The sequence below is a fragment of the Hemiscyllium ocellatum genome, chromosome 13 (genome assembly GCF_020745735.1).
Source record: "Hemiscyllium ocellatum isolate sHemOce1 chromosome 13, sHemOce1.pat.X.cur, whole genome shotgun sequence".
Taxonomy (NCBI): Eukaryota; Metazoa; Chordata; class Chondrichthyes; order Orectolobiformes; family Hemiscylliidae; genus Hemiscyllium; species Hemiscyllium ocellatum.
In genome coordinates, this window is record NC_083413.1 from 65,503,091 (window position 1) to 65,530,150 (window position 27,060).

General features: G+C 38.1%; 1 protein-coding gene across 1 annotated transcript in view; it reads left to right on the forward strand.

The window, feature by feature from the left end:
* gigyf2 (GRB10 interacting GYF protein 2) overlaps window positions 1–27,060 on the forward strand; it is a 220,117-nt gene that overhangs the window by 188,442 nt on the left and 4,615 nt on the right. Inside the window, exons 19-28 of the mRNA XM_060834883.1 lie at window positions 1,000–1,100; window positions 1,918–2,073; window positions 3,504–3,656; window positions 5,556–5,822; window positions 8,771–8,893; window positions 10,845–11,024; window positions 14,354–14,470; window positions 18,532–18,740; window positions 19,839–19,993; window positions 21,018–21,202. Coding sequence (XP_060690866.1) covers window positions 1,000–1,100; window positions 1,918–2,073; window positions 3,504–3,656; window positions 5,556–5,822; window positions 8,771–8,893; window positions 10,845–11,024; window positions 14,354–14,470; window positions 18,532–18,740; window positions 19,839–19,993; window positions 21,018–21,202 — 1,646 coding nt within the window. The remainder of the gene's footprint in view (window positions 1–999; window positions 1,101–1,917; window positions 2,074–3,503; window positions 3,657–5,555; window positions 5,823–8,770; window positions 8,894–10,844; window positions 11,025–14,353; window positions 14,471–18,531; window positions 18,741–19,838; window positions 19,994–21,017; window positions 21,203–27,060) is intronic.

Sequence of the window (27,060 nt, forward strand, 5' to 3'; positions counted from 1 at the left end):
CTTCCTCAATCCCTCCTGTTATCTGAAGTGTGGCAGCCCTCAGGTTAATGAGAGATCAGCCTACAGTCCTTCTGGGAATATGGTGACTTCACCTATGTATATTTTAGTCCACTTTAGATTTTTTTTTCTTTATTCATTCATGGGATGAGGGCTTCGCTAGCTCGGCAGCAATTATTGCCCGTCCATAATTAAGAGTCAACCACGCTGCTGTGGCTCTAGCTTCACATGTAGGCCAAACCAGGTAAGAATGGTTGTTTCCTACCCTAAATGACATTAGTGAATCGGATTGGTTTATCTTGACAATTGATTTGTGGTCGTCATTAGACTCTTAATTCCTGTTGAATTATTTATTGAATTCAAATTCCACCATTTGCCATGGCAAAATTGAACCTGGGTCCCCAGACCATTATCTAAGTCTCTGAATTAACAGTCTGGCGATAATAGCACAAGACCATTGGCACTGTGTGCCTTGCATTAGCTAACTGCTATGGAAGTGAAACTAATTTGAGAATGTTTTCTCTTGAACTATACATATGCTTTATTTTTCTTCGTCTTTCATTTATCTCTGCCAAACCCTACCATATACTGTATACCCTTGCTATTGGACTCCATTAATCTCCAACCTTTACAGTTCCAATACACTCCTGCCTGCATTGTTTACATGGCAATGCATGTTACCCCAGAATCTATTAAACCTAAACCGTGTTCCATGTTATGTGGGAAATGCAAGTCAATTAGAAAGAAAAAGATAATTCAGTGGATATCGATCCAGCCTTTTTTTAAACTTGTATTTTATGTCTATCTGTTTTTATTCACTGAATTCCCCTCAGTAAATTGTGGAATCTATTTTTGACTGCCTTAATTTACCTGTCATATTTGTGCGTGGTTGGTCATTTTGCCTTTTCTTGCTTAACTACATACTGTGATGTTGAATGTGTAGAGTTCTTGATTTTGTAAACCTATTCCTTTCTTTAATTATAACTGTAAATATTCTTTCAGGTTGGGACGGTGGTAGCGTGTGGGACTTGCCAGTCGATGCCCCGGTTCAGGGAACCACAGTCGAGCAAATCCAGCAGATTGAGAGAGGAAAAGCTGCCAAGGTTTTAAAAAAAAATATTACACACAATCTATTTTGAAGTATTTCTTGGTAACAAGCTGGCCATTCGGAATTCACTTTTTCTAACTCTGAAATACACTTTCTGGATGAAAAGATCTTGCCCCTCATCCCCTCTAAACCTTCTGCTCCTTGCCTTGAATCTATGAGCCCCCAGTTATTGATCCCTTCATCAAGAGAAAACTTCCTTCCTGTCTATGCCCCTCATAATTTTATACATCTCAATCATGTTCCCCCTCAGTCTTCTGTGCTTGAGGGAAAACAGCTGTCTATCCAGTATCATCATAAGTAAAACTCTCTAGCCCAGGCAATGCCCTGGTTTTTAAAAAAAATCCACATTACACTCTGATCATATTTCTTATTGCTGTTTGTAGGGTCTTTGTGTAAATTCCTTGCCAAATTATAAAATAACAATAACTTCTTGAAAAGAAAACACTTGCATGGAAATGCTTTGAACTGTCAGAGGATAGTGAAGGCATTGATAAAAATACATGTTCTTGCTTTCAGCAAATATCTTCTGCTATAATGATCTAATTCAGCCAAGAGTGAACTATATTTTGTTTCATTCATATGCTTAACTTTTCATTTGTGTGAAGGAATAATTACTAAACGTGCACTGGAATGATTAATCAGTGCCAATAGAAGTAATCGTGTTTAAAAATTATGAAACTGTTCTTTTAGTACCTTGAATCTGTTTCATTAGTTACATTTATAATCTTTCTGTAACTTTTAAGGAACAAAATTGATCTGTTCATCCATCTTCTGATAAATTTCTGTAATCATCATGATATTTCTGAATTTAGCTTGAGCAAGAAAAGAGGGATGCAGAAATTAGAGCTAAAAAGGAGGAAGAGGAAAGAAAACGACAAGAAATCCGTCGCCATCAGGAAGAGCTTTTGCGAAGGCAAGAGGAGGAGAGAAAACGAAAAGAGGAAGAGGAACTTGCAAGGAGGAAACAGGTACAGTTAGGAACAGGATTTAGAAACAAAGTGCACATGCCACACTTCTGTCCTCCCTGGAGCGTCAGAGGCTGACGGATGACCTGAGAGGTTTATAAAATTGAGGGGTATGGATAGATTAAGTAGATCTTTTCCCTGGAGTGGGGGAGTCCAGTACGAGAGGGCATAGGTTTAGGGTGAGGGGAGAAAAATTTAAAAGGAACCTAAGGGCAACTTTTTCATGCACAGGCTGGTGCATATATGGAATGAGCTGCCAGAGGAAGTGGTGAAGGCTGGTACAATTAGGCATCTGGATGGGTATATGAATAGGAAGGGTTTAGAGGTACATTGGCCAAGTGCTGGCAAATGGGACTAGATTAGGTTAGGATATCTGCTCGGCGTAGATGGCCAATGCGTCTGTTTCCATGTTGTACATCCCTATGATTCTATGACATGGTGCTTGATGCACTTCAGCGGCAGCATGATTTTGTCAAATAATTTACCAGGCCTACTACAGCATTAATGGAGCAGAACTAAAATTATCTATTGGTCATTCAAATGCACTTGGCTACAAGGATTTCTGGTACATACGTTTTCAGTGTGCTGTGCAGAATTCAATTACACAATTGATTTTGAACTCAGACAGAAATCTGTCAGTGAAACAGATCCTTAAACAGCTCTGCCAATCAATTTCTATGTAATTAAAATATAATTAAACATCTGAAAGATATTAATGCAATTAACAAAGCTATTACACTAATTAGAGCATAAGTAAATTGACATATTATTTCATTGTTAATTTGCGTTACTTATAACTTTGAATTGAGGTTATGAAGACTTAGTTAACATGTTTGAGATATTTAGACCTTGATGATGGGGGAGAAATGATGTCAGCAGCTGGGAAACTCTACAATGTGCAAGTTCTACTTGAATTTAGTGATAAAACGTCATGACAATTTCCTTACACGTTTCCCTTCTGGAAGCCAATTGCTTTGGATGAAGGAGGAACTGTGGACTGGGTTAGTTATAGATTGGGAGAGGGTTTGGGAAGAATATTCATCTTTGGGGAGAAACTGAGAGGAAGGCAGTGTAGAACTTCAAAAGGACATTGAAAAATTGAAGAGGCAGATGAAGTTCAGCGCAGAGAAGTGTGAGGTAATTCATTTTTGTAAGAAGAATATATTTTGCAGGAAGAATAATGTATCATTAAAGGTGGCAGTGCAGGCAGTAAGAGCAGTTAATAAAGCATACAGCATTCTGAGCTTTAATATGAGGTGCATAAAGCACAGGAGCAAGGAAGTGATGCTGGTATAAAACGCTTGTTAGACCTCAGCTGTTGCGTTGTATGCAGGTTTGGGCACTAGACTAAAGGAAGCATGTGAAGAAGATTTTGAATGAATGCTTGATTTGATCTTGATATCTAAAACAATTTATATATTTACTTGTCTTAGGAAGAAGCACTCCAGCGCCAAAGAGATCATGAAGCAGCAGTTCGTCGACAAAAGGAAGAGGAGGAGCGACAGCAGGAAGAAGCCCGCCGGCATGAAGAAAGGCAGAGGGAAGAGGAAGAAAGACGTCAAAAGGAAGAAATCCTTCGAAAACAGGTACCTGCATGAGATCAAAAAGGGAAATGTCTTTGTTTCAACAGATAATCTTATTAACAAAATTTGCAAAATTTAAATTACGGGAGCAACTTTTATAGCTTGTAATTCCAAGGTGAGACTGGGGCATTTTGTTTCCGTTTTCTGGAATTTAAAGTGCTTAAATATTCACTGAGGAGTTGAAAGCGTGTCTGTTTCAGGTAATGTTGAGAATATTATATTTGTGACATGAAAGGAACTGTAGCAAAGTTGCCTCAGTTGCAGTCACCAGGGCTCAAGTTCAAGTTGAGTTATAGATAAAATCTTGGTTCATTTAAAAATTTTGGTAATGCTACAACAAATGTTTACTATTAAATGTTATTAATGTTTTGTCTCATTACTATTAAATATTTATTTTTTTGAATAATTAGCATTCTGCTTATATAATGTTGCATTATAGGAAAGGACGTGCATTTATATGGAGCCTTGTGTGTTCTAAAGTGCTTTACAACCTTTGAAATACTTTGAATTTTACTCACTCAAAGTGTACAAAAACTTGGTTTGTGATTTGCTCAGTACTACTAACAAATATGTGATACTTCAGATCACTTATTTTAATACTTTTGTTTGAGGGATGAATACAGGCCACAACACTGAAAACTTGTTCCTTTTTCAATGCTATCATGGATTATTTCATACCCTCCCAAGAAGGTAAATTTAACATTCTTCTGTGAGAATTTCCACCTTTGGCAGTGTGGCCTTCTTTTGGTACTGCACTAGATTATAACATTCTCATGAAACTTGTACTCTAAGCTCTCTGTGTGGTGCTACCTTTGAGCCAACACTGTCATATACCAACATACCAGCTTGGTACACTTGATTATGCTGCATTTAACAACAACATTGTGGAAACTTCATTGGGCTGTTAATCAGAGGCTTATGATAACACACTTGGGACATGAGCAAGCGCAGTTTTAGCAATACTGAAGAAGAATGACAGCATCCAGGGTAAAGAAGTTAACTTGATAAGCATCCCATCCACCACGCTCACTCCCTTCACTGTATCCTGTTTTAAATTATATATTGGTTTAAAACTTCAAATCTGTTTTCATGTTTTATTTTAATAACTAACATTGGAATTTCAGTTGATTTTTAAAAATTCTTTTGAAAGTGGGTGTTGCTGACAGCCAGCATTTGTTGCACAGCCATAATTCCCCTTGAACTGAGTGGCTTGCTCCTGTATTTTAGAAGGCATTTAAGAGTCAACCATGTTACTGTGGAATTTTTTATTGACTTGTTCATAAAATGTGGATGTTGGTGACTGTGTTATCCTTTAATTGCATTTGAAGACGTTGCAGCCTTGAACCACACCACTCCTGCAATGTCAGGAAACCCACTGTTAGGTAGGAAATTCCAGGATTTGAATCCACTGACCGTGAAAGAGTGGCAATGTAGTATGAAGTCAGGCTTTTATGTGGCTTGGAGGAGAACTTATATGTGGTGTTTGCATGCACCTGTTCTTGTCCTTCTAGAAGTTACACTTTCTGGATTTGGAATGTGCTGTTAGAAGATCCTTGGTGAGATACTGCAACACATAAGTTAAATGGTAACACACTGCCATTGCGCAACAGCAGTGAAGGGAATGAACACGGGTTGCCAATTGAGTTGGCAGCTTTGTCCCAAACAGTATAATTCTTCAGTATTGTTAGAACTGCATTCGTTCATGTTCCTGAAGCATTATCCTAACCCTCTGATTAATAGCCCAATGACATTTCAACCCTGTTGCTGCTAGTTGCAGCATAATCAGTGTACCAAGCTGGTAACATAAATTCCATCATTAAGATTTCTCATGTATACTTTTCCATGTATAGAAGTGCTTGCAACGTATCTAAGACTTAATTTAGTATTTTGTTTTCCTTAAAGGAAGAAGAGCGGCGACGTAAAGATGAAGAGGCAGCACAATGGGTGATGGAGGAGGAAGAAACTCGGCGACGAATGGAAGAAGATAACCGCCTCCGAATGGAGGAGGAGAATAGACTCCGACTAGAAGAGGAGGAACAAAAACGCAAAGATATAGAGCGTCATAAAGAGCTGCAGAAACAGGAGTCCATACGACAAAGACAACAGCAACAAGAGGCACTGAGACGTTTACAGCAACAGCAGCAACAACAACAGTTAGCACAAATGAAGGTAAATATTATATTATGTCTTTTGGGTTTTCTGGACGCAGGGATAATAAAAGATTTGTAACTGTAGAACATGTCGTCTAAATTAGTGATCAACTGCAATTTAAAAAGCACTGCAGGCATAACTTCTTCAAATAGAGGATGGTGCATGTATGAAGCAAGCTGCCAGAAGAAGTGGAGGAGGCAGGTACAATTACAACATTCAAAAGGGATCTGGATTGGTACATGAATAGGAAGGGTTTGGAGGGATATGGGCCAAATACTGGCAAATGGGATTAGGGCAGATTGGGATGCCTGGTTGCAAAGAATAAGTTGGACCGAAAGGTCTGCTTCCGTGTTTAATGGCTCTGACTTGATGAATGTCATTGATAAATACATCCAAGAAAAATTAATTTCTACATGTGCTGCTTAGGTACACCTGAATATACTTGTGCATTACACTTATTGAAACAGCATATTACACAGGGCACTGTTATCTCCATTATTTCTTTAATTTTTGATTTTTATTGCAATGTTATCAGCTAGTTCCAACTCCTCTGTCCTGGAACAATATGCTGCATTGACTTGTGTAATTATAATGATTAGCTGTTTCTTTTCTTAAAAAAAAATTCTGCATTTTCTCCTTGCTATGATGACTGGGCATCCTTTTCATACATTAAATATACTAAGCTCAAAGTCCTAAATTTGCCTTTTGCTACTTTCAATCAGACCCTTCCATTGCTTTCAAAACTTAAATTGACTGAAGAATTATGTATTTTAGAGTAAGACTCTATTTTACTTTCAGTCTATTAGGCTATCTAGTGCAACATTTGTCTTGCTGGTTTTTATTGTTCTGCACTAATTGACCATGTCTGGATTGCTCTTCCAAAAACTGTAAATAGATTTGTTGCTGTGATATTTTTATGAATTATGATTTTAGCAAAATGTTTTGTTTCTTGATTGGAGCATTGAATCCTCCAACATTTATTATCTCCCATGTCTGTTCCTCCTTGTGACTGTCTCCAATCTTTTTGTTTCAAGAATAGCACTTAAATAGCTCTAAGCAAAATCATAAATTACATCTTTTCACAACTATGACCAGGTTACATTAACCAATCTATTTTGTCTTTGGACTCTTGTACAATCTTAGATGTAATTGACCATCCATCCTCTAATACCCTTTGACTGTTATCCAGCCTTCTTGATGTGTGGAATTTTGTACTATCTTCAAACTAAGCTGAACTCCTCATCAAAAAGCCCTCCACCACCTCTTGTCACTGCTTCCTGTCCAATCTTGTTGTACAGCAACAACCCTTATGCATGTTTCTGTTCAACGCCTCTGCTCACCAACCAACTCAATTATTTCAATGCTTTTGGGCTAAGTTCATCACCTAGACCTTTGCTAAATGTAAAGTCATCAATAACTCTTCCATAATTCTCTCTGGCACCACCTACGCATTTTCCATCTCTATTCTTGCTGACTCATATTGTTCCTGGTTTCTTTTGTAAGTATCCCACTTTTAAATGAGGAAAAAAAAACAAATTTTGGAAATATATACAGTACTTCTGACTCCATGAAATGAATATTTTCTACTCACTATTTCTGAAGTTTGCTATTTGCCTATTTTGACAATCTCTGAAATCCACTCATGAAAACAAGGTCGATCATTTATTTCATACACTAAACTTGGTAAGTCTGCTCTAGATTGAATGTGATGAATTAAATCAAAAGGGCATTGTAACTGTCTCATTTTAGTTTTATATCTGGATGTGTACTTCAAGTTCAACTTTCTCAAACTTGGCCACTTCAAATCAAATTCAATGCACAACTTATACCTGAAGTTGCCTTACTGATCATGTAATTTTTAATCTTCCGAATAGTTAAAGATTATAACTGCTAGCTCTCTATAGCAGCAGCATTACAGTACATCTCTCCCTCTTCCTCTCTCTGATTTAATGTTGTGAATAGATTTAAGTCAGCCTTTCCGTAATCATGATTTTAAAGCTGTACATGTCAAAGAGCAGATTCTTGTAAGGATTCAGTGATAATAGAAGTTTGTTTATGCTATGTGAGTTTATGACAGGATAGAGCAAACATTTGCCCTTCAGGTTTTGTAGAAGAAGTAGTTTTCTTTTAGTTTCGTTCCAAAAGCTGAATATTCAACTGAAGTCAGATGCTTCTAGAAAAAAAGATTGCTCAAAGCAGTTCTGAAAGTTCTGCATAAGAGTGTAGTTTGTGAAGATTGCAGACCAGGAGTGCTTATTTGGGAATCTGCAGATTTTTATAAGATTGTGTGCAAGATTGGAGTAAAATGTGCAGACTTCACAACTCTAAGGACAGGAACTAAGAAAACTGTTAAGTCCAGAATAGATAGGAAAGGAAGCTTTCTTCAAATTTTGACACTGGTAAAATGTTGTTGTTGAGGAATAGGTGGGATCTTATTGTGCTGTGTTTTCACATAGCTTGGTGTTCAGCTTTATTGTTAAAACCAATTCTGCAAGCCTTCTGTGCTTAACACTCTATGCTTCTGTGAAGCAACGCCATGTTAAATAAAACAAAAATAAATTGATCAAGCCAGATTTCATTCCAGTAGTAACAATACCTGGAATCATAAGTAACATTTATGCCAGGCAAGACCTTATTCTTTTTCCTATTTTCTTATTTGAAGCACACTTTGCCTCTGAAGGATAAGAATTATGGTATCTGAGGAAATCATGTGTTGCCCTTCTGACTTTACACAAAATCTAAGTATGATCTAAAATGTGGAGTGCACTTGACACCACCTCTTTAAAATGCTCACTTTTTAAATGCAACCGATGAGCACGACTGACTTAAGAAACTTTGATTTCATCTATTGAATACAAATAGGAAATCAACTATACTAGTCTGGAATCAAAACTACTCTCCTCGATATGCTTGCGCTTTTGTTTATTTTCGGTTTTGTTCTAATTTAGTTTTTTTTTGTTATTTAGCTTCCTTCCTCTTCAACATGGGGCCAGCAGTCGTCATCAGTTTCATCGCAAACCCAGAGTACGCTGTCACTAGCTGTGATACAGAAACTAGAGGAGGAAAGAGAACGGCAGCTACGCGAAGAGGTAATACAGTTTATTGAAGCTTTCCCTCTAAATCTTGAAGTCGCTAGTACATTTCATTTGATTCAAGACTTAATGTTATTCCATCAATTGTTTTTACACACTGTTCCAAGAGTAAATGTTTCCAATGTATTTGGCAATGAATAAGATAGATGTTTCTCAAAAATCTCCCCTCATCCTTAAAGGTAGCAGAAATGTCTTTGCTTCTAGATCTGACCATTTAGTATTTTGAAATATCCCACTGAGCAACAAAAAAGAAATTCTGTATCTCAATTTCCTTTGATCCATGATTATCTTTCTGCTGTCTGTCTGTTTCGTATCAGGTAAGTCAGCATTTCTTTCAACTGAACTTTAGAAACACAAAAGAACATATCTGCTCGATTGGCACTGATTTTCATCCCCCACTCAAATACATCCTTTTCTTCCTTTTAACAACTGACTTCCTAATGAAAAAAAAGTAATGTGGGACTTTAACATCCTATTCATGTTGATATACTTCAACTTTAACATTCTGTCTTGTACTAAGACCATTTACATCCACTTTAATAATGATGCCTGTTTTTGTTCTTACCTCCAGTGCCACTAAAGGTTTTAACTGTGCTTTTATCAACTTTTTGTTTCTTTATTGTCCTCTTAACCAAACTGTTATTCTGCACTCTGCAAAGTTTAACATGTTCAATGCTATATTGGTTTTGCATTGTTCCTCAAGTATGCTTGAGGCCTTCAGCGACTGTCTCTGCAACTGGACTGTGAGATTTACTTGCACCATGAGTTTTGAGGAGATTTGTAGCTCAGGTTGAGGTTCTGGATGTAGGTTTGCTCGCTGAGCTGGGAGGCTCATTTCCAGACATTTCCTCACCCTTACAGAGAAGGAAAGACACCACTTCGACTGGGACAACACACCCATCTTAGGACAAGCCAAACAGAGACACGCACGAGAATTCCTAGAAGCATGGCATTCCACCCAGAACTCTATCAACAAACACATTGAGCTAGACCCCATCTACCACCCCCTGAGAAAAAGAGCAGGAAATGACATCACCAACCCAAAGAAACCCAAACATATAAATAGAAAGCAGGAATCATGTACATTGCTTCGCCTGAGGCCCACTGAAGATGTTACCTAGTAGGAAGACGGAACGTCTGGAAATGAACCTTCCAGCTCAGAGAACAAACCTACATTTATGACTTGCCTAAGGTATCATTTGATTAAGATCGAAATACAAAGGACAGTCTGAAAGAATCTGATTAAAGGTTGCTGTTGATCTTGGGAATGAAGGATGCAAACAGAATACCCAATTTAAAAAAAAATTTGTGAACATTACTGTCTCATTCCAGGTGAAATCCATTTTTTTGTTATACTTAATAATATCACAGATTTGTTAGAGGATGGAAATGGGGCTTTCACCCCACTGTTAATGGGGTGCCTCAATAGGATTAGTTTATCAGGTGCCACTTATGCCACCTTCACATTCCCATCCCCCTTTTCAGGATAACCATTCCCTCTTGAATTCCCTGATTTAACATGTCTTCCTATACATACTCAGGAAGTGCATTTCATATCCCTTCCAGTCGCTGCATGCAAATGTTTTTCCTCATATTGCCGTTGAGCCTTTTGTCACTTACCTTAAATCTTGTTCCTGATCCTTCTCCCAAAGACATTTTTTTCCCTGTCTATTGTTTAAACCCCTCACGATTTTGAACACCTTCATCAGATTTCCTCTCATCATCTTCAATTCAAGAAAAACAATCCAAACTTTGCCAGCCTTTCTAGTTACTGAATTTCATCTCTGGGATTGTTGTCATGAATCTTTGCCATGCTCCTCCTCAACTCATTTATACCTTTCCTAAAGTCTGGCATCCAGAACTATGCAGCAGTCCAGTTGAGACCAAATCAGGTGACAGTTTTGTAAAAATTTTAGCCAATACTTGGTTGTGTTTTACTTACCAATAGCAACGGCGGCAGCAACAGGATTTGATGAAAATTTTGCAACAACAAAATCAGCAGCAGAAACTGTCAGGATGGGGAAATATTCCCAAACCTTCAGTCACTACCAAATCACTTCTGGAGATACAGCAAGAGGAGTTCAAGCAAATGCAAAAACAGCAGGAGAACAAGACACAGACAAGACCAGTAAGTATTCTAAATAAATAAATGGTGTGTAGGGTGTGTGTTTTTTTAATGCTAGCTTTGTTTTAAGTTAGCTGAAAACCTGGCTCAGAAAAAGTCAGGCATTGATCATGATTTAGTTAAGACTAATAGTAGAAGGGTTGAATACTTAAAATGATTTAATTACTTTTGGAAAAATATTAGTTGGCATCGAGCTGTCAACCTAGAGATGTACAGCATGGAAACAGACCCTTCGGTCCAACCCGTCCATGCCGACCAGATATCCCAACCCAATCTAGTCCCACTTGCCAGCACCCGGCCTATATTCCTCCAAACCCTTCCTATTCGTAACCCATACAAATGCCTTTTAAATGTTGCAATTGTACCAGCCTTCTCCACTTCCTCTGGCAGCTCATTCCATACACGTACAACCCTCTGTGTGAAAGAGTTGCCCCTGAGATCTCTTTTATATCTTTCCCCTCTCACCTAAACCTATGCCCTCTAGTTCTGGACTTCCCAAACCCAGGGAAAAGACTTTGCCTATTTACCCTATCCATGCCCCTCATAATTTTGTAAACCTCTATCAGGTCACTCCTCAGCCTCCGACGCTTCAGGGAAAACAACCCCAGCCTGTTCAGCCTCTCCCTATAGCTCCAATCCTCCAACCCTGGCAACATCCTTGTAAATCTTTTCTGAATCCTTTCAAGTTTCACAACATCTTTCTCAGGAGACCAGAATTGCGCGCAATAGTCCAACAGTGACCTAACAGCTGCAACATGACTTCCCAACTCCTGTACTCAATACTGTGACCAATAAAGGAAAGCATACCAAATGACGCCTTCACTATCCTATCTACCTGCGACTCCACTTTCAAGGAGCTACGAACCTGCACTCCAAAGTCTCTTTGTTCAGCAGCACTCCCTAGGACCTTACCATTAAGTGTATAAGTCCTGCTAAGACTTGCTTTCCCAAAATGCAGCACCTCTCATTTCAACTCATCCTGCATTTCCTCCTCTGTAATATAGAGATTTTGCAAGATGTCGTCATCTATTTCCCTACAGTCTATATCTTTCATAGTAAATACTTGATGCAAAATACTCATTTAGTATCTCCCCCATTTTCTGCGGCTCCACACAAAGTCCGCCTTGCTGATCTTTGAGGGGCCCTATTCTCTCCCTAGTTACCCTTTTGTCCTTAATGTATTTGTAAAAACTCTTTGGATTCTCCTTAATTCTATTTGCCAAAGCTATCTCACATCCTATTTTTGCCCTCCTGATTTGTCTCTTAAGTATACTGCTTCTGCCTTTATACTCTTCTCAGGATTCAGTCAATCTATCCGATCTATACCTTACATATGCTTCCTCCTTTTTCTTACTCAAACCCTCAATTTCTTTATTCATCCAGCATTCCCTATACCTACCAGCCTTTCTTTTCACCCTGACAGGCATATCTCATTTCTGAAGGCTTCCCTTTTTCGAGCCGTCCCTTTACCTGCAAACATGTACCCCCAATCAGCTTTCAAAAGTTCTTGCCTAATACCGTCAAAATTGACCTTTCTCCAATTTAGAACTTCAACTTTTAGATCTGGACTATCCTTTTCCATCACTATTTTAAATCAGATAGAATTATGGTCGCTGGACCAAAGTGCTTCCCCACTGACACCTCAGTCACCTTCCCTGCTTTATTTCCCAAGAGTAGGTCTTGTCGCTTGCCACACTTCTATAATTATACAATTTATCCAAATAAAATTGACTTTAATTGCAGAAAACATCTTGAGTATTTTTCCTTGTGATTTTCTGTTCAGAAATTACTGTACATTTGCAAAGATATACTGTAATTTCCAAGCACAAAAACATAAGGAAAAATAGGGCATGAAAATACATTTGTCACAAGTTAAGCTTCTTCGTCAGGAGCTGATGTGGGAAATGCACTGAGAACCTACAGAAAGTCAACTAGTATTCTCCTACTGCCGATAACTTTATTCCTCACCATGGGGAAATGTTTGATGCCCTGCGATAATAGAAATAAGTCTAATGATAATCAAAATAAGTCTTAATTCTTACTGCTCGATAGAGCAGTGTATGACTTTGGTAAATCGCTGCCACTAGATCCCAAATAATCAAGTATATAGTTTAAGCTCTGTACTAAGATTCCTCTGAGAGAGATATTTTCCACGTACTTCCCAACAAACTTGTCAGTAACATTGTAACAAAAGACATTCTGTTAGTACGATCAGTTTTTTTATATACTCTGATGTTCTTGAAGTGCAGAATTCCACCTATGTCTACTTGTTAGTTATTTTCCTCCTGTCAAGCTATTTCTTGCATAATTTAGCCAAGTAATCGTAATGTTGAGAGTCAGTAATTTTAAGAATAAGAGCTTGATTATCACAAAGGGCTTTTCAAAAGTGTTACCCTTCTGGAAAGAGTTGTCTGAACCAAATTGATAGCTTTTAAGAAGTGGTTTAATACTCGGAGAAAACTTGGGGGAAAAAATGAAATAATACCAGTTAGATGTATCTTCCAGAGTGAGATCACCTTTATTGGATATAGAAGTCTGTTCTACACCACATATCAACTTACTCAGATTTTTGAGTTTGACGTTTGTTTTGTCACACCTGTGATAATCTGAGATGCTATCATCTATATGAAAGCTCGACAAATATTTCTCACTAAGTTTTGTATTCCTGAAAGAATTTGTGACAGAAGAAAATTGAAATCTATCATTTCTTATCTAGTTCGCACATATTCTCAAAGTTGACCTTCAATTTCTAATTTAAATATTCCTCATTAAACTTCATGTTAACAATCAAGCATGCTTTCATTATTTCGCTCTCAGTATAGCTGTTGCAGTGAAATATAGGAATATTATGAATCTGTACCATTGTGTCTAATTTAACTTAACTCCATTCAATTCTTTTGGATTCATGTCTTTCTGATACCAATTTCTGTTCTCCAACACCTGAAATACTTGGGGAAAAATGCTTTAACTTCACCCACATCTCCTGTTCAGCATGCACATAAAATATTGAGTATTAAATTTATATTAAATAATTTTTCTGGAATTTCAGGAGAGAGTTGTGTGATTCTATGATGCTTTTTATAACTTGGGTTAAATAGTCATGTCTGAATGCTAAAACTATTAATCTGTGGTTTCTGCTGAAATTCAGCAGGAGACAGAAAGCAGTACTCTTGAAATTCTGTTCTATTGTTTTCACCTGGTTTGTGGCACTCAATGTGAATCAAAGACTCTTGAGCTTAATTGTTTATAATAAAGTATTGCACTGTGAGAGTTCCTAATTACATAGCTTTTTTTTGACATTTTTTTCCCCTCTCCTTGCATACCAAAATAAGTCAGCAGCAGTAAAGCTTAATCTCTCTGCTTGTCATGAGGAGTCATCGTGTAAGAATGCTGTAACGATGAAAAGAGAGGAAGCATCTACTAAGCGAATAGGATCAGAGCGGAACCACGTGAGTTTTGTGAGAAGAATAGCTTAATAGAAGTAATTATAATGGGTAAAAATGTGCCCAGCAAATTGACACAGTTGTGCTATATTATGTGGACAATAGAGCTAAGGAAAAAAATGGATATATAAGCAAAGTACTGTGTCACTGGATTATCCTGGGAAGAGCTGACAGAAATGCGGGTGCATATTCTGCACGGATTTCTCATCGCTGTACAATGACAACTTAAACTATTTATCAAGTTTTGTTATTTATACTAATGAAGATAAAACTTGGGGCTAGGAACAGGCTATACCATATGGTTCATTGTGGTTCATCGCATCTTAGGAAGGATATATATTCGACTTGGAGGAAATACAACACAGATTTACAAACATGATACCTGGACTTGAAGGTTAAAGGGTGATCTGATCGTAGACTTCAAGATATTAACAGGAAAAGACAAGGTTCATAAACTATTGTCAATAATGGTGATTCGAGAACTTGGGGAGAGAGTCATAAGTATTAGGGCAAGACCTTTCAGGAGAAATGTTAGGAAACCTCTGCACACAAAAGGGTGGTAGATGTTTTGACCGCTTCACAAACGGCAGTTAATGTTTAATCAGTTAAATCAAAATCTGAGAAAAAGCAATTTTAGTTAAACAAAGGTATGGGCAAAGGGAAGTATTTGGAATAAGGCTGCAGATCAACCATGATCTCGTTGAACAATGGAAAAAGCTTGTGGGGCTGACTAGTCTACTATTGTTCCTAAGTTCCTGTTCTACCAATTTGTAAATTCTCAGTTTATCCCTACTACTTATCTGCTAACTAATCCTCGATCCATGCAAATACCTTGCTTCCAACTCGAACACTGAACTTGCAAATTAACATTGTGTGTGGTGTCTTTAGGAAAATCTCAGCAGTGTATTCACTATCTCAGCAGCAACCTCTTATAACCTTTCGATGTGGACCATAAGTCCTAGGCCTTTTCTCCCTGAAGTTTGTGAATAAGTTCAGCAAATAGTCTGTATTTTGGGTTATTCTAAATCCCTTAAATAAATTCAGCTTTAAACATCCATTCAAAGTTACAGCTGCAAGTTGAGTTACTTTCTCCTGAAATGTTTACTGACTCACTTGTCTCTTAGTTAAATGCTGCAAGTACAACTGGATGTTGCTTGTTTATTTGTAAGATCTTCCTGTTTAATCCCGAAGGTAGTGCTTCTGTTTATAAATCTAACATCTGAAAGGCTGTTTGTTTGCGTTGCTACCTGATGCTGGTCTTTCCCTTTCCTTCAGTTCTCTGACTTTTTTCCTTAATTCTTTAACTTGGAAAAGCACTTCAAAGGTCCTATCTTACAAGCCTGGTGCTGGGATCTTAATGATCTCAAACCCAGGGGCATTCTTCATTTTGAAACCACATTCCTAACACTCTCCTCTCTCTCTAATATTCCCAGATAAAGCAATATTCCCAGATAATTCTATCAATTAGGTGAATAACTAGATGATAGCTATTTCAGAACAGTCATGAACAATTTTTAAAAAACCGAAAGAACTGCAGATGATGGAAGTCAAACACAAGCTGAAATTGTTGGAAAAGCTGAAGTCTGACAGCATCTGTGGAGAGCAATCAATTAACGTTTTGGGTCCAGTGACTATTCTGAAGAAGAGACACTGGACCCAAAACGTTAACTCTGATTTCACTCCAAAGATGCTGCCAGGTCTGCTGAGTTTTTCCAACAATTTCTGTTTTTGTAGTTATGAACAGTACCTGAAGTTAGTGCATTATTTATAATGTAATCAATCCTTTAGCAACAGAGAAAATATTAATTAGAGACAATACTGTGCAAAGCATTCAGTGCAAATATAGTTCTCAGCTGTAGGAGATAGATCTTGTGGATGAAATTTGCTCAGTGAGGGCATGAGTGGAAATTGAAGATAAACACTGTATTGGCCCTATTTAGCCCAATAATAATTACAGTTCCTGGCTTAGAATACAAGAATGCAAGAACTAGCAAGAGTAGATCATGTCCTGTTGAGCCTGTTCCGTTGTTCAATATGATCATGACTGATCTTGGGCTTCAGATCCACTTTCCCACCATATTCTTTGATTCCCTGAAAGATCAAAATGTGTTTGTCTCAGCCTTCAAATATATTCAGTGATGAAGCATCCACAAACCTCAGCCAAAAAGAAATCTGAAGATTTTAAAATCTTCTGACTGAAGTGATTTCTCCTCATCTGTTCTAGATGGTGATTTCATAGAATCCCTACAGGTGAAAGTAGGCTATTTGGTCCATCGACCCTCCAACAAGCATCCCATCCAACACCCACACACCGCCCCGCCCCACCCCTGCTGTTGCTGTTACAGCAAAAATTACTAACTTCAAACGTCTCCGTGTTATAATCCATCTGCCATTGCCCACTCATTTAATCTGGTTTTGTGACTTTACTGATTTTCCACCCTCCCCACAGGTTATCTTTTCAACGATTTTTGTCATCAGCAAATTTAGATACGTTCTCTGCCTTTTCATCTAAGTAATTGATGTAAGTTGTAAATAGTTGAGGCCTCCATCACTGTTCCTTGTGGCACTCTGAGTACAGCCATTTTGGAAGTGGCAACCTTCTGCTTCCTGTCATTTAGTCAGTCCTTTATGCTGATATACTTTTTATGAACCCCTTAGTCTTTTGTGTGGTACCTTTATTGGAAATAAAAGTATACAACATCTACTGATCCTGCTTTATCTATTCTGTTAATTAACATGCTTTAAAATGATAATGAATTTGTCAAATAAAATTTCCCTCTTGTAAAACCATGTTGATTTTGATCGGCTGTTCAACTACAGTCTTTTGCCTTATCAAAGAGCAAAGGTTATTTTGTCATCCAGTATTAGCTGCATGACCAGTTTGTTTTTGACTATTACATTCCTCAGATGTGTCTCCAGCTCTAATGGTTCATTTTTAATAAATCAGTTCAATTATTGTGGAATAACTAAATACTGCTGCTGGAAATCTGATATAAAAATAGAAAATACTGGAAGGCATCTCAAGCAGGATCTATAGTGGGTTCATGTTTCAGAACAATAACCTTTCACACAAAAGTATTGAGCGTGATTCTTAGAATTGTAGAGTAGCAACTCAGTGGAATTGAACATTTTGCATCAAAAGATTGTAATATTTAAAATGTATTGCTTTTCTGTAATCAGCTGCTAACGTATTATGGAGAAATCCTAATAAATGACTACAATGTGACTTTTTTAAACTTCTATCAGTTTCTTTTGATAGATTAAAAACATTAATATGCATTACAATGTTTTATTTGATTGAATTCCGGTTTTTGTACAGTTAATATTTGTCTGTTAATAAATGAAAAAGTACTGAGTAAATTTGAATGATCACTGGTATTAGCGATACAGTTAAGTCTAAGCATGATCAATTGAATTGCAATTACTTTTTTCCCTAAAATTCCCTTCTGTGTAAATCTTCCTCAATGTATATCATTTCAATCCATTGAAGTAGTATTTTCCATAATCTAGTAGATTTAGTGCTTGCAACTTGCATAAAAGAATGAGAGCTCATTTAAAACAATTATATTGAAATAGCTGACTGATACACATTCCCTGGGTAGAAACTGTTCAACTGTATTAAATCATTAGCCTGGATTCTGTTGTTCCTGGTAAAGTTGCTGGCATTGCACTTTTCTTTCTTTCTATTTATGTAATTGTCCATGTGTTATGATATGAATGTTTATAAGATTTCATTATGCCTCCATTATGAAATAATATTTAATGGTTGAAGGGTGAATTTTGCAAGCTATCCAGAAATTTTAGATCCTGTATAATAGATGTCCAAAGAGTTTTAATTTGTGTATTTCTTGCTGTTGATCAGTCACAAGTACAGCTCTAAGACTTGATTCCCAGCTTCCTCGCCCGCCCGCCCTCCCCTCTCACCGCTTTCTCGCCCCCCCCCCCCCCGCTTTTTCCCTCTGTTCCCCCCTGCTTTTTCAGTAAATGTGGAAACTTTAATGAATGTAGTATTTTGCAGTATGAGTTTTTTTTTAAAAGTCTTCCATATTGTCTGTCTTTTCATTTAGCATTCCAGTTTACCAGTGAACACTACTTCTGTATGGGGTTCAGTAAATGCCAGTCCTGTCAACCAGTGGGGAACAGACATTAGCAGTGTATGGGGTGCTCCAGACCACAAGAACACAAATGTGGGCTTCTGGGATGAGGCTGTGAAAGAAGTCGGTCCTCCAGCAAGAAACCAGCTCTCCAAAAGTAACAAGAACAATTCTAACCCTGGGTAAGAGGACACCTTATTTTAATCAGGAAAAGTCATGATATACTTGATATTGTACTGTAATATCATTCAAATACTGGAAATAATTATTTCACTAAATAGAGTTGGCATTTGACCTTGTACAAAAATGGAAAGTTTTTGCAAGATTTTGTGGAGAAAGGGGTGTCTGTGGATGTGACTGAATAAGGGTAGCCTTTTGGGCTGATGTTTTGTTTAGTTGAACATTCAAAGTAATTCAGCAGTTACAATAACAATAAGCATGCATTCTGATAATTTGTCCAAATCCAAGAGATTGCTTAATTTTAAAAGCTTTGAATAAGCATTCAGTAAAGTTCTGCACTTGATAGAAGATTCTAATGAGTCCTTTCTTCTTGCAGTATTCATACTTTAACTTCTCTGGTGCTATATTTGCCATTGTCAACAATCAATGTTGTTCTGATATTGCAGTTTTTTTTTAAAAAGGTACTCTGAAACATGAGTTATTTAACTGTATTTTTCATGGGCTCTTGTTCAATCTCTATGAAAATGTGTCTACTTTGTTGATCATTACAAAACTACAGTCACAATGTCTTTAATTGCTCTTTTATTGATCAATCTCATCAGTTTTGGTCAATGTGAAGTACAAATTTGGGTTGTAACATTTAGACTAGAATCACTGATAATTAAGCTTTTGGGTAATTGGTGATGATATGTGCTCTTTGTAGTTTGCAATTGTTTTGCATCATCTTTTAGAATGGGCTCTGCTGATTTGCTTTTCTCAATTATGCTGCTCTTGTGTGGAAACTCAACAATTCAAACTTTTCTGAAGTTTCTAGATTACTAACTGCCCTACCCTCTCCTTAGCCTGAGTAAAATTCGATTTTCTTTTTGTATTTGCTGTACCCAACTATTACTGGAATTGTAAAATCTCAGCTACTGTAACTTGCATGGAACTGGCACATGTAATAGCACCTCCAACCTTGCAGTTGAAGTTACAGCACATCTCCACTCCCTGAAGAAAAATCACAGTTCATGTTTGAATATGATCAGTTTTATACTTTTGCTATGAAATGTGATTCCTTCATGCAGGATGTAATGCAAGATAATTTGGTACTCTTTCAGAAAGTCCCATGGAGTTCAGAACAAAGCAAATAAAAAGGCCGAAGAGGAGGAAAAGCTAATGAAGTTGTTTCAGGGTGTGAACAAGTCACAAGATGGATTTACCTTGTGGTGTGAACAGATGTTGCACGTTCTTAACACAGCCAATAATTTGGATGGTAGGAATCAGTTTGCAGAGTTACATTTTTGTTCTTTCAATAATAATTGCCAATCATGACATTGAGTTTGATTTCTGGAAGTCGCTGCCATGCATAGACTCTGGAGGTGCACACAACCATAAAGAATATTAGAGGGGATAGTGATTGAGAGCTCTGATCGAAGAAATTTCTCCTTATTTCATGCTGAACCAACTTCAAGGACTGCGAGCACTGTCTTGATGCCTGAAAGCCACTGCAACAATGGTGAAAATGTACTTTGCAAATGGACAGCACTTGTTAAGCTATCCCAACTTTACTGAGAATTATGGTAACAGCCATTTTAAACCACACTTGCAATGCGATTGAGTTATGCTTGCGAGAAATTGCACTTATGTTTGCAAAAGTAAAGAACATATTTGAATCCCTTTCAACTATACAAAAGTTTTGGCAACAATTTTTTCCTGAGGTGTTCCCCAGGGCAGTGCCTTATTATTCTTCTATCTTGGTTTGAATGTAAACAAAAGATTTGAGTTAACTGGTGCATTCTTCATGGTATGTCTTGATGAATCGGTGACAACTTGCCAAGCAATCAACACCCGGTTCTTCTCCTGCGATATGCATGTGGAATTCTTTGAAATTTGAGTGCTATATGAAAAACATTGACAGCATAACTTTTATTTTTTAGCATGTTCTGCACTACCCAATCTAATTTCTGTTCCTTTAATTCTGACTATTTTCAAATTTGGATATTGTTCTGATATTTTCAAAATATGAGGCAAAATGTCAAAATCCAGTGTAGTTACATGCCAGTATTTTTCAACATCAACTTTATTTTTGCATCTGCATAAAACAATTCTACTATTGAATATATTTCTGGGGGATGGTGTAGAAATCGATGTTGAAAGTAAAGGTTAAGACAAATGAAGGTAGAATAAAAGTCTTTTTAGGATTTTGAGATGGCATTGTTGATGTTATGGTATGTGTACTGAGTGCATCTCATTTTATTCCAAGGATCAACTTAATTTTCATGTTTATTCATCTACAGTCCCTACGTTTGTCTCATTTTTGAAAGAAGTTGACTCTCCTTATGAAGTCCATGATTATGTCCGAGCTTACCTTGGTGACACGCCAGAAACAAAAGACTTTGCAAAGCAGTTCCTAGACCGACGTGCCAAACAGAAAGCCAACCAACAACGTCAACAGCAACAGCAGCCAGTACGGCAACAACAGGTTGGTTTACAACATACTGCATTTAAATGGTAGACATATTAAACCATACATAGAGGTCCCTACTTCTCAGTGATGGTTAATCAGTTATCTAAATACTTAGGACTTCACGATATGGGATACAATCATAGAAATGTACAGCATGGAAACAGACCCTTCGGTCCAACCCATCCATGCTGACCAGATATCCCATCCCAATCTAGTCCCACTTGCCAGCACCCGGCCCATATCCCTCCAAACCCTTCCTATTCATATAACCATCCAAATGCCTCTTAAATGTTGCAATTGTACCAGTCTCCACCACATCCTCTGGCAGCTCATTCCATACACATAACAACCTCTGCGTGGAAAAAGTTGCCCCTTAGGTCTCTTTTATCTCTTTCCCCTCTCACCCTAAACCTATGCCCTCTAGTTCTGGACTCCCCAACCCCAGGGAAAAGACTTTGTTTATTTATCCTATCCATGCCCCTCATAATTTTGTAAACCTCTATAAGGTCACTCCTCAGCCTCTGACGCTCCAGGGAAAACAACCCCAGCCTGTTCAGCCTCTCCCTGTAGCTCAAATGCTCCAACCCTGGCAACATCCTTGTAAATCTTTTCTGAACCCTTTCAAGTTTCAGAACACCTTTCCAATAAGAAGGTGACCAGAATTGCGCACAATATTCCAACAGTGGCCTAACCAATGTCCTGTACAGCCGCAACATGACCTCCCAACTCCTGTACTCAATACTGTGACAAATAAAGGAAAGCATACCAAACGCCGCCTTCACTATCCTATCTACACTTTCAAGGAGTTATGGGCCTGCACTCCAAGGTCTCTTTGTTCAGCAACATTCCCTAGAACCTTTCCATTAAAGTGTATAAGTCTTGCTAAGATTTGCTTTCCCAAAATGCAGCACCTCGCATTTATCTGAATTAAACTCCATCTGCCACTTCTCCGCCCATCTGGTCCAGATCCTGTTGTAATCTGAGGTAACCCTCTTCGCTGTCCACTACACCTCCAATTTTGGTGTCATCTGCAAACTTACTAACTGTACCTCTTATGCTCGCATCCAAATCATTTATGTAAATGACAAAAAGTAGAGGGCCCAGCACCGATCCTTGTGGCACTCCACTGGTCATAGGCCTCTAGTCAGAAAAACAACCCTTCAACACCACCCACTGTCTTCTACCTTTAAGTCAGTTCTGTATCCAAATGGTTAGTTCTCCCTAGTATTCCATCAGATCTAACCTTGCTAATCAGTCTCCCATGGGGAACCTTGTTGAACGCTTTACTAAAGTCCATATAGATTACATCTACCGCTCTGCCCTCATCAGTCACCTTTTGTTACTTCAAATAATTCAATCAAGTTTGTGAGACATGATTTCCCACGCACAAAGCCAGGTTGACTATCCCGAATCAGTTCTTGCCTTTCCAAATACATGTATATCCTGTCCCTCAGGATTCCCTCCAACAACTTGCCCACCACTGAGGTCAGGCTCACTGGTCTATAGTTCCCTGGCTTGTCTTTACTGCCCTTCTTAAACAATAGCACCATGTTTGCCAAACTCCAGTGTTTACAGGCAAAGCAGTTAGTTGAACACAGTATCACCATATGCAAAATAATTTAAAGTGGGATTTTCTTTAATGATTAAGTCTAAATTTTAAGCATCTGCTAGTTAACACACAACGTATTTGACGCAGAGATTGGAGAAACAAAGTCTGGGTTTAGAGAAAGAACAAGTGAGGGAATTTTTAAAGTGAGAGCAGACTTCATTAAATGAATGCAAGCAAACAAGAATATTTACATTGCGCTTCATAGGCTATGATAAAGCATTTGATCATGTTTGATACCAAAAGTTGTTAAATATGTTGAAATATTCTGTTGATAAACACGAGGGATTTATCCACAGCCAGTGATGGGACCAAATAGCAAGTATTAGACTAGAAGAACAATTCAGACCTGTTTCATGTAAAGAGATCGAAGACTGCAGTGTTGCCAAGGTTACTCAGTCTATACACAATCCAGGGGCCGCTTGTTGTGAATGGATTCCATTTGTAAATGAGTTTGTACGCAACATGACGCACAACACTACAATAAAAATTAGCATTTTGTAATTATGGGAAAATATTCACATGTAACATCTTTAATATTAACATAGTTTGTCGGTATGAGCGTTCATACATCAGATGTTTGTATATCAGACTCCGCCTATATTCATAGAATTAGGGGTTAAAATTGGAGGCGAGATCATCAATGCTAGTATGCTGATGGCACAGTGCCGTTTAGAGAATTGGAGAAGCCCAACAAAATATCGTAGGTCAGATATATCAAGAAGTTTAAAATAACGATTGTTTTTGTCTTTCACATTTAATGGGAATTCAAATGTATACATCGAAGAAAGAGTGAGGATTAGAGGAAGGTGTCACACTGGAACACACACATTTGACAACAAAAATGGCAATTGGAATGCAGAAATTAGAAGAAAGATAACAGTAAGCAGAAGGGGCAACAATATGTTAACAAAATTCAGCTTGTAACAAGAGAAAGAAATTATAAGGGGCTACATTCGATGCACTTGCCTGTATGTGTTTGAAACATTGGGTGGGGCATCCTGAGGGACAGGATGTACATGTATTTGGAAAGGCAAGGGCTAATTAGGTATAGTCAACATGGATTTGTGTGTGGGAAATCATTTCTCACAAGTTTGATTGAGTCTTTTGAAGAAGTAACAGAGGATTAATAAGGGCAGAGCGGCAGACGTTATCTATCTGGATTTCAGTAAAGCGTTCGACAGGGTTCCCCATGGGAGACTGGTTAGTAAGGTTAGATCTCACAGAATACAGGGAGAACTAGCCATTTGGATACAGAACTGGCTCTCAGGTAGAAGACAGAGGGTGGTGGTGGAGGGTTGTTTTTCATATTGGAAGCCTGAGACCAGTGGAGTGCCACAGGATTAGTGCTGGGTCCACTACTTTTCGTCATTTATGTAAATGATTTGGGTGTGAAGTTAAGAGGTATAGTTAGTAAGTTTGCAGATGACACCAAAACTGGAGGTGTAGTGGACAACAAAGAAGGTTACCTTGGATTACACTGGGATCTTGATCAGATGGGCCAATGGGCTGAGGAGTGGCAGATAGAGTTTAATTTAGATAAATGCAAGGTGCTGCATTTTGGAAAAGCTAATCTTAACAGCACTTGTACACTTAATGGTAAGGTCCTCTGGAGTGTTGCTGAACAAAGAGACCTTGGAGTGCAGGCTCATAGCTCCTTGAAAGTGGAGTCGCAGGTAGATAGGATAGTGAAGAAAGTGTTTGGTAAGCTTTCCTTTTATTGGTCAGAGTATTGAGTACAGGAGTTGGGAGGTCATGTTGCGGCTGTACAAGACGTTGGTTTGGCCAGTTTTGGACGCTGCGTGCAATTCTGGTCTCCTTCCTATCGGAAGATGTTGTGAAACTTGAAAGGGTACAGAAAAGATTTACAAAGATGTTGAGCTATATGGAGAGGATTTGAGCTATAAGGAGAGGTTGCATAGGCTAGGGCTGTTTTCCCAGGAATGTTGGAGGCTGACAAATGACCTTGATAAAGGTTTATAAAATTGAGGGGCATGGATAGGGTAAATAGACTAAGTCTTTTCCCTGGGGTGGGGGAGTCGAGAACTAAAGGGCATAGGTTTAAGGATGAGGGGAATTCTTTCATGCAGAGGGGTGTGTGTGTGTGTGTGTGTGTGTGTGTGTGTGTGTGTGTATGGGGGGGGTGGGGGGGGTGGAGAGGGGAGAGAGAGGGAATGAGCTGCCTTAGGAAGTGGTGGAGGCTAGTACAATTACAACACTTCAAAGGCATCTGGATAGGTATATAATATAAAGGGTTTGGTCGGCATGGACGAGTTGGACTGAAGGGTCTGTTTCCATACTGTACATTGCTATGATTCTACGACTAAGTGAAGATCTGTGAAGGAGAATGAAAACTTTTGAAATGTGGATGCTAAGATATACCCTGAAACTGATATGTGTGTGTGTGTGTGTCTATATATATATATATATATATATATATATACACCCCATAGCAAAACAGTTTGAAGATGTAAGAAAAAAAGCTATAAAGTATCATCTAGAAAAGAAAATGTATTTTAGCCATTTGATCAAAGTTGAAATGGTAAAGAGATCTTTTCTAGAAGGCAAGATGGAGAGCACCAGAAAATGGGTATTACTGAGGCCTCATTGGATGACTGATGTCATAGGGTATTTGCTGATCTGCAGTGAATGAGAGGATGGCACAAGATGGCAGTAGCAACAGCCAAACCATCTGTTCTGAACTCTGTCTTCACTCCATCCACTTGTCCTAATATACTTGTATGAAACATACAACTGCAGGTGCCATTTATCACCCAAATTCAGTTGTCTCCATTTGCCATTACCAGGCTTTGCCAATGCATGCCCAGTAATTTTAGGACATGCTGGAAGCCATGAGTAATTAAGCACGTGCATTTTCACTTCTGCCTTCACTCAAGACTTGTCTGCCAAGGAAGAGACCAATTGTTTAATTGCCCTTCATTTTTCTCTCTATCTTGGCATTTCATCTGTACTTTTCTGCTCCTCTTTTATTCCTTCTGTCTTTTTCACAAATGACATTTTCTGACTGTATTATACTTCCTGAATATAATGCAATATATTGACTCGGATATAATGCAATAGTTCTGTTCTCATGCAATCTTGTTGTAAGAAAATCGCATAATAACCGCACCATTTAAACTAATGGGACTGGAATTACATTACAGCCAACACACAAGGGAAGTTTATGTTCTACAGATAACAGTCTAAATTCTTCAATTTCATTAAAGCCAGTTCACATTGAAGAAACACGTGTTGTAGCAGAATAGACTGTGTACCATTAGCAGTTCATATATTTGATCTTTCACTCCTTCAGTTCTTCTCAGTTGACCAACTTTGGTGAAACTTTTGTCAAACCTATTGTAATCAGAGGTTCCAACAATGGCACATTCCTGTCCTCACATTCTTGCATCTAGCCTTATTCAGTGAGTTCCATTGGCTTCCCTGTTGTTTTCATTGTTCCTTGCTGACCCTGCTGCAAACTGGAGTCCTTCTAAATTATTTCACTACTGTTTGGGAAAATATTTTCCCGAATAAAATATTGGTAAGATTGAAATCATTGTTTTTGGACCTGCTCCAAACTTTGGTATCTAACTGCTCAGTTTATCCCTCTCCCAGACAACAGTCTGGACTTAAGTTAGTCTGTTCAGAACTTGTCACATTTGACCCTGAAATGAACTTACAACCTTATTCATGCGATCACTAAGACGAACTATTTGCACATTTGTCATGTTCAAATTCTTCCCTGACTCTGCTGCCAAAATCCTCCTTCATGCACTTGTTATCTTCAGCACACCTCTTGCTGCTATTCCGTGTTTTACTTTCTGTTCACTTGAAGTCACCCACCGCTCTATCCATGTCTTAATCACGCTGTTCAGTCTTCCATCACCCCTTTGCTCACTCATTTACCTTGGTTCTTGGTTAAGCCACGTCTTTCCAATTCATGAATGCTGTGTGCTTCTGTCTATGTCTTAATCCATTTGCCAGTGAAGCTTTCGTCTGGCCTTTGGATCCTACAATTATACTACTATTTCAACCTACTCAAATATCTGTTATTTGTTATATCTGTGTCATATTCTGCATATAACTTCTTTTACCAGCTCTTCTATCATTGCTAACCTACCTTGGCTCCCACTTGCCCCAGAATCACTACTGCTATTTTTGGAACTTGCTGTGTTCAAATTAACTGCTGTTCCTTTATTTTGAAAGTACCTGCACTTCAAAAGTACTTCATTTGCTATAAAATGCTTTGGGATGTCCCCATGGTGTG